A 6,854-nucleotide genomic window follows, 5' to 3' on the forward strand; every position below is an offset into this window, starting at 1 on the left:
GCTAAAGCCGGGCCCATATCCGGGGTGCCACCGCGGTCCCCTGCCTTTACACGGGCGGACTTGGAATCCTACCGGGCCCGCCGCTCGGCGACCCCGGCCGCCCCTTCCCAGACCGAGTCCCAGAGGCTCGGCCCACTCCCCCTGACCACGCCCCCACGCGGAGTCGGTGGCTTCCCTGACCACGCCCCCCGACCCGGGCCGCGCCGGCGCGCCGGCCGCCCCAGTGGCTCTGCGGGCGGAGCTTGCGCAGCCGCCGGACCCCTGCGCGCACCGCCCTCCGCCCCTGGCCTCCGTGCGCCTCCGCGGACACGCACTTCCTGCGAGGCCTCAGTGCGCACCTTAGCCGAACCGAGCCGAGCTCAACCTTGCACTTCCAAGTCGTTCGCCATGGTGGACGAGCTGGTGCTACTGCTGCACGCGCTCCTGATGCGGCACCGCGCGCTGAGCATCGAGAACAGCCAGCTCATGGAACAGCTACGGCTGCTGGTGTGCGAGAGGGCCACCCTGCTGCGCCAGGTACGTCCGCCGAGCTGCCCGGTGCCCTTCCCCGAAACGTTTAGCGGCGAGAGCTCCCGGCTCCCCGAGTTTATCGTGCAGACGGCGTCTTACATGCTCGTCAACGAGAACCGATTCTGCAACGACGCCATGAAGGTGGCATTCCTAATCAGCCTGCTCACCGGGGAAGCCGAGGAGTGGGTGGTGCCCTACATTGAGATGGATAGCCCCATCCTAGGTGATTACCGGGCCTTCCTCGATGAGATGAAACAGTGTTTTGGCTGGGATGACGACGAAGAAGACGACGACGACGAAGAAGAAGATGATTACTAGGCCGGGAGACCCTCGGGCCCAGGGGGGAGGGCCCTGCACGCCGCCATCCTCTCCCCCCCCTCCCCCGCCCGGCCCGGAGCCGCCAAGCTCCGTTTCGCCCTCCGATTCCCTTCCCTACCCCTGCCCTCCGATTCGCCTCCTCACCGACCCCCGTAGTGCTTGCCTTTGTTCCAGGAATTGTACCCCAGTTAACCTGCCGCTGGGGCCTCGTTCTGAAGCGTGCCGCCACCCTCTCTGGCCAGCCCTAGGACCCTGCCCTGCTAATTTGGACTGTGTCCTGAGCCCCGGCTATAGGGCAGGCCCCTGTTACAAACTGGTGAGACTACGCACAGCCCTGCCGACTGCAAGGCCTCCATCTGCCCAGAGACCTACGCTGCCACTTCACCACCATCCACCACATTCCAGCGACAGACCACAGCCTTGAAAACAAGGACCGACCTAGAAGATGCCTGAGTTGGTCCTCGGACATTGATTCGGACAACTCACCAACCCCTGAAGGGGCCAGTCTTTGAACCTGGTTAGTTCCCTACCTACTCTCAGAGTCCTCCCCTGCCCCACCAGATTGCTGCAGGAGCCTAACGTGCCTGGCAGCCAAATTGTTGACATTTCTTTTCTCCTATGCACCAGTTTTGCACAGCTGTCCTTTTTCTTTCAAAACTGCAGCAGTCCCACAGATGTGTGCATTTGGACAAAAATGCCAAAAACAAAACAAACAAACAAAAACAGGCACTCAGCCCAGCTCCTCAATACCACCTGGAAAAAGCGTTTACGTTCTTTTCAATAAATATCAAGCACTACGAAAAAAGAAAGGAGTGTCTTTTAATGGTTAAGTGCTATCATTGGCCTCTCCCAGTTTCACTCTGACTCCCATTACTACCACCGAGATCAGGAAACCTAGTTCAATCCCAGTATTCACCACTGTCACCTCCAGGCTACAGAGGACAGGGCCCACAGGGTTTTGTATAGGGCTTCTGGTACTCTCCCCGCCAAGGCATTTCTTAAAGCCCTGGCAAAGGGAGTGAGTGTCCTCTGGGGCCTCCAGGGTGGCATGGGTAAGGGGTGGTTTGGCAGGTGGCACACTGTCCCAAACTGGAACACGTTTGAGAGTGAAAGGGGGCACTATTAATAATTAGAATGGGACAATAGGCATAAATCCAGACATACAATGTTACTATCTTCCAGAGCCTTTAAGTTCTCTCAACACCACCAGGGAAATTCTGCCCCTTAATCCTTATTGCCTGTGGGGTGCTATTGAGTTCAGACTATGATTAACAAGGTAGCACATTGTTCTAAAGCCCCCTTTCAAGTGCTTGAGCTAACATTAAATCCTAAATCCTAGGTGAGGGTACGCATAGTAAATAGAGCATGATCGGAACATTTCATCACCCCAGGTGAACACTCTTAGAATCCCCACCCATACATGTGTCCCAGATTCCTACCTATAGAAATTGGCAAGATCCCTGGCTGTCTCCTGAACGAGACCTCCTACTGCTCTCTGGGCTATGCTGGGACCTCTTTGTGGACCTGGAGGGCTCAGGCATTGAGGGAGTGGGGCGGGTGCTCATTAAACTCATTGAAATGTTAGAGAGGTTTGGTTGTGCGGTTTTTGGGGGTTACCTCTGCCAACCAGGAACATTGAAGAGGTTGTGAGGGGTTCAGAATCCTCTGCATCTGCCCAAATGTACTCATTGTACCATGGCTGGAGCCAGCCCTACCTTAAGATCTCTAATTTACATAATAAACTTCCCTATTGCATAAGACCTTTTGAGGCTGGTTATGCTTTTATTTGTACTGGTAAACCGCACAATGTGTGTTAAATGAGATACTGGTCATCATACTGGTCTCCACACATGTATGGATTTGTTGAGATCACACCCATGAGGTATTTACACCTGTCCCTGCCACATGGTGAGCACTCACTAAACATGGGCTGTTAACTCCCAGACTCGGGATCGGAAGTCTAACTTTCAGAGCAGGTGTTTTGCTGTCAGTTTGGCTTTAGTAGGAAAACGTCAGGGGTGAACAGGTACAGAACAGGCTCAGGGAGAGTAGAAATGAGAGAATGGTTGAGACCTCATTTATTCTGTGGGACTAAGAGGTGGCCAGCCAGTTTACTTGGTAAACAGGTAAAGTTGAGGGCAGGAGTGATTTCTCTGGCCCAGGAATGTTGTTTCTGGAGGCTAAGAATGCATAGATATGGCTTAGCAAAGGAGGTTGAAGCCCACACTGGGAGTAGATGTGAGAAAGTGGTGGGCAAGAGCTGAAAGCTAGGAAAAGGACCACAAATCACTCATTCGTAATTATCAGTGGTCCAGATATACTGAGAGGAGTTAATGCTACAGTGGTGAATGAAAGGTGCTTGTTGCCCTGTTAGGATTCCAGGTTATTGTTTCTATGGTGCCTTGGGCCAGAACTGGGATTATATCTAGCTACAGATAAGGTCCAGAAAGAATCTGGACAGTGATTAGATCCGGGAGCAAACTTTTTGGTGTGGAAGTTGAAGACATGAGTAGATGAGATCTATTCCCTAGCAGCAAACCAAGTGAGCATATGCTCTGTGGGGAAGGAACGGCTCTCTGAGTAGCAGCCAGGGAAGCTAGGCCAAGGAATTTCTGAGATCTGAAATGCACATGTCCTGGGCGCGTGCGTGTGTGTGTGTATGCGGGTATGCACATGAGCTTGCTCTGAGTGTATGGGTGTGTATGGGGGGTGATGTCCTTCCTGTATGATGGAACAGCAGGTTGTTCTGTGAGCTGTAGAGAAGTGTGAGAATCTGGCTGCCTTGGGAGGCAGATTCTGCAAGAGAAGCACAGTTGTTTGCAAGGAGTCTACCACCTAGGATGAAGTTCATGACAGTGGCATAAAGCAGAGCAGAAGAGAATGGGGAAATAAATAAACAGGTCTGAAGATAAAAGCACCACTTGGATGTAAATTGTTAAAAGTAGGTAGAAATGTTGAAATAGCAGATAGGAACTTAAGACTCCTGAATTCTCATGTTGGTCATGCTGGCCTTAAAATGGTCACTGACATTATGCGACCAAGGAAATGAAATTAATCATATTAAAGGTCATAATCATTTAATCATGAAAAATCTACCGTTGTATTTTAGATTTCTTTAATCATTTGAATAGGTAAACACTGCTATCTCATAATTTTGTGTTGCTGTGTTTTGCAGGATGGTATATGAAGCTAGAGATACATTATGCACATTGTATTTGGTTATTTCTGCTATTGCAGCGTAGTAAAAACCTCAGCAATTTGGAAGTAGGCAGAAGAGAAGGAGACATCTTGAAATTAGTGGAACACTTGTTTTTTAACAAATGAATTCCAAAGAAAAAATTCTAGGTTCTTAAAGCAATTAAAGCTAATAAAGGAGCATGAATTCAAGGTCCTGAAAATGTTTTCCTTGATGGGTGATCAGGGTGAGATAATTGTATAAAGCATATTTCTTATTTGCTTTGAAATACGAATTTTGTTAAAGTTGTGTTTAACGTGTCTGGTGGTTTGCATTACTGAGTTGTTCAAGTATATTCCTTACAGTCTGATGATCATTTAGTTTTAAAGGTAGATACAATGAATTGGTTGCTGTCCTTTGATAGTGCTGGTAACCACCCTACTTCCCTTAATGAAGCTCTGATCATTCTCTTTGCATTTTTCTTTCTCCTGTCTGAAATGCCTCTTAGGAATTTTTTTTAAATCTTCAGATGTTCTGGTTTCCAGAGACTTACAAACAAAAAACAACAAACAAAAAAAAACAATGCAATTACCCTGGGATGGGCAATAGCTTGCTTGAAGCCATCATGAATAGCATGGTGAAATTTGTTCATGGAGCGGCAGGGGGTGGGGGGCTGAGGTACTACGAAGGGGATTTCAGAATAGCCAGACATGTGTACTTCCCTTTCTCCCCTTGGGCTGGTATCTGAGGTGTGATCAATAACAAATTTATTTTTCCCATGATACTATTCACAACATTTACATACTTCCTCCCTTCCCCTCTCTAAATGATGGAAGTATTTCATCAGCAAAATTGCAGTACTGCAAGTCTTATATTTTAGCCAAACTCTTTATATAGTTAGTTTAATTGAATCGAACAGCCAATTCAGAGTCAACCCGTCAGCGCAAGATAAAAACTGTCACGTGACTGTTTTTGTGCCTCATTTTAAATCTTTAGTTAAAAAAAAAATAATACCAGTAAAGGAAAGCAAAGGCAATTATATTTCAGTGGAAATTGAGATAATTGTGATATTTCTGATTTATCTGTTCCCTAGGCACAGATAATTGCATTGCCATATGGGACTTTTAGAAATGTGCATTCAAATGTATGTTGAATTTTTAACATACACACAAGTAGAGAGAATAGTATAATGAGTACCCTAAACCCATCCCCAGATTCAAAACCTACCAATATTTTTGCTTCCTTTATCCCTTTTCTTACAGTTTTCATGGAATATTTTAAATCAAATCCCAGATACATCAATACTTCAGCATACTCCTCTGACAGATAAGGTTTCTAAAAACAGTCCATAATACTATGATCACATGTACTAAAATTAACAATGACTCACTAACATTTAATAATCCATAATCAAATATCTTCTAAATTATAAATAGAAAGGTCTTTTAAATTATTTGCTTGAATCCATTTTCGAAAAATGTCAGCATGTTGCCTTTGGTTTATATATCTCTTAACCTTTTAATTGGTATGTTTCTCTCTGCCCTTTTTATTTCCTGTAATTTATTTGTTGAGGAAACTGGGTCATGTCCTATGGAATTTCTTATATTCTGGATTTGCTTTATTTTTTTCATATCCTTGCTCAATTTTCTCTTGGGTTTTTGATGTTTCTCAATTTTTTGGAAGCTCCTTATTTATGAGGGATCTGTGATATATGTTGTAAATACTTACGCCCAGTTTGTCACTTGCCTTTTTATTTTCTTTATGATATTTCAGGTCATTGTGAAAATGTTTAAAATGTTTCCATTTATTCCACTCTCTCCTCCCATTTCTGTGCTTCCCGGTTTATATGCTTACATTCTTTCTCTTAGTGTTTATACCTTTAAATAGTGTATATACCTCTATTATTTTTCAGATACGAATGATCTGTTTTGACTCTCAGCCATGAAAGATGAGGAACTGAACATATGCACTAATTCTATTTCCCTATCAACTTTGTAAGTTACATTGTTTTTATGTCGTCCATGTTTGAAATATTTACATATTTTTCTGTGACCATGATCCCTACATGTGTTATAATCTTAATATATCTGATAAATGAAAGAAATAATTATTATCTTGTTCAATTTTCATAACTCCTTTTGGTTAGCCAGGTTCCCCCCCCCCCCCACTTTGTAGTTGTTTCTTTTTCAAAACAAAACAAAACAAAACAAAACAAAACAAAACAAACAAAAAAACCCCTGAAAACCTCCCAGAACTATATTCCCTGAGTTTTTGAACGCAGTTTTCTTTCACTAATTTGTCAACATTTAGCATTGAATGTTATTTTGTAGAAGTCTGAAATAATCCTAATGTTTTTCACTCATAAGTGACTTGATATTTTTATTGAGTTATCAGATATTTTTTCTTTACATTGGAACATGGTATATCTGAGTGTTATTTATTATTTGTTATATTTTGTGGAACCTGGTTTGACCATTTAATATGTATGTTCAAGGCCTGATTTGTTTATGCAAAACTATCTTAATTATTTCTTTGAATACATATAATATAGACTGATATTTATGTTGACCCCCCCCTTTGTACCTGCCCTTAATATTTTAAATTTTCTCAGAAATGTTTTCATTTTTCATTCTGCTTACTTTTCTCAATCCTGTTTTGTATGTTTTTACAGTGGTTTCAGGAGTATCCATGTTTATTTGTGTTGCTTCCAATTTGGCTTCATTTCTGTGATAGTTTTGTTTTTCTTCTATGTCTCTGCTGGGTACTAGCAGCTCATGTGTTAGCTTCTACTGACTCCTGCATATTCCTGAATTTCATATCTCTGATTTCTTCTCTTGTTGCTTAGCAATGA

At 44.0% G+C, this 6,854-nt stretch overlaps 1 protein-coding gene across 1 annotated transcript; it reads left to right on the forward strand.

The window, feature by feature from the left end:
• Window positions 1–240: 240 nt before the first annotated feature.
• Window positions 241–2,588, forward strand: LDOC1 (LDOC1 regulator of NFKB signaling). Its single transcript, XM_027054732.2, has one exon. The coding sequence runs from the start codon at window positions 388–390 to the stop codon at window positions 826–828; it is 441 nt and encodes a 146-aa protein (XP_026910533.1). The 5' UTR covers window positions 241–387; the 3' UTR covers window positions 829–2,588.
• The last annotated feature ends 4,266 nt before the right edge of the window (window positions 2,589–6,854 follow it).

Source organism: Acinonyx jubatus, chromosome X (assembly GCF_027475565.1).
Source record: "Acinonyx jubatus isolate Ajub_Pintada_27869175 chromosome X, VMU_Ajub_asm_v1.0, whole genome shotgun sequence".
Lineage (NCBI taxonomy): Eukaryota > Metazoa > Chordata > Mammalia > Carnivora > Felidae > Acinonyx > Acinonyx jubatus.

Excerpts from the sequence above, each read along its gene's own strand:
- LDOC1 (XM_027054732.2), top strand. The coding sequence starts at position 388 with ATGGTGGACGAGCTGGTGCTACTGCTGCACGCGCTCCTGATGCGGCAC.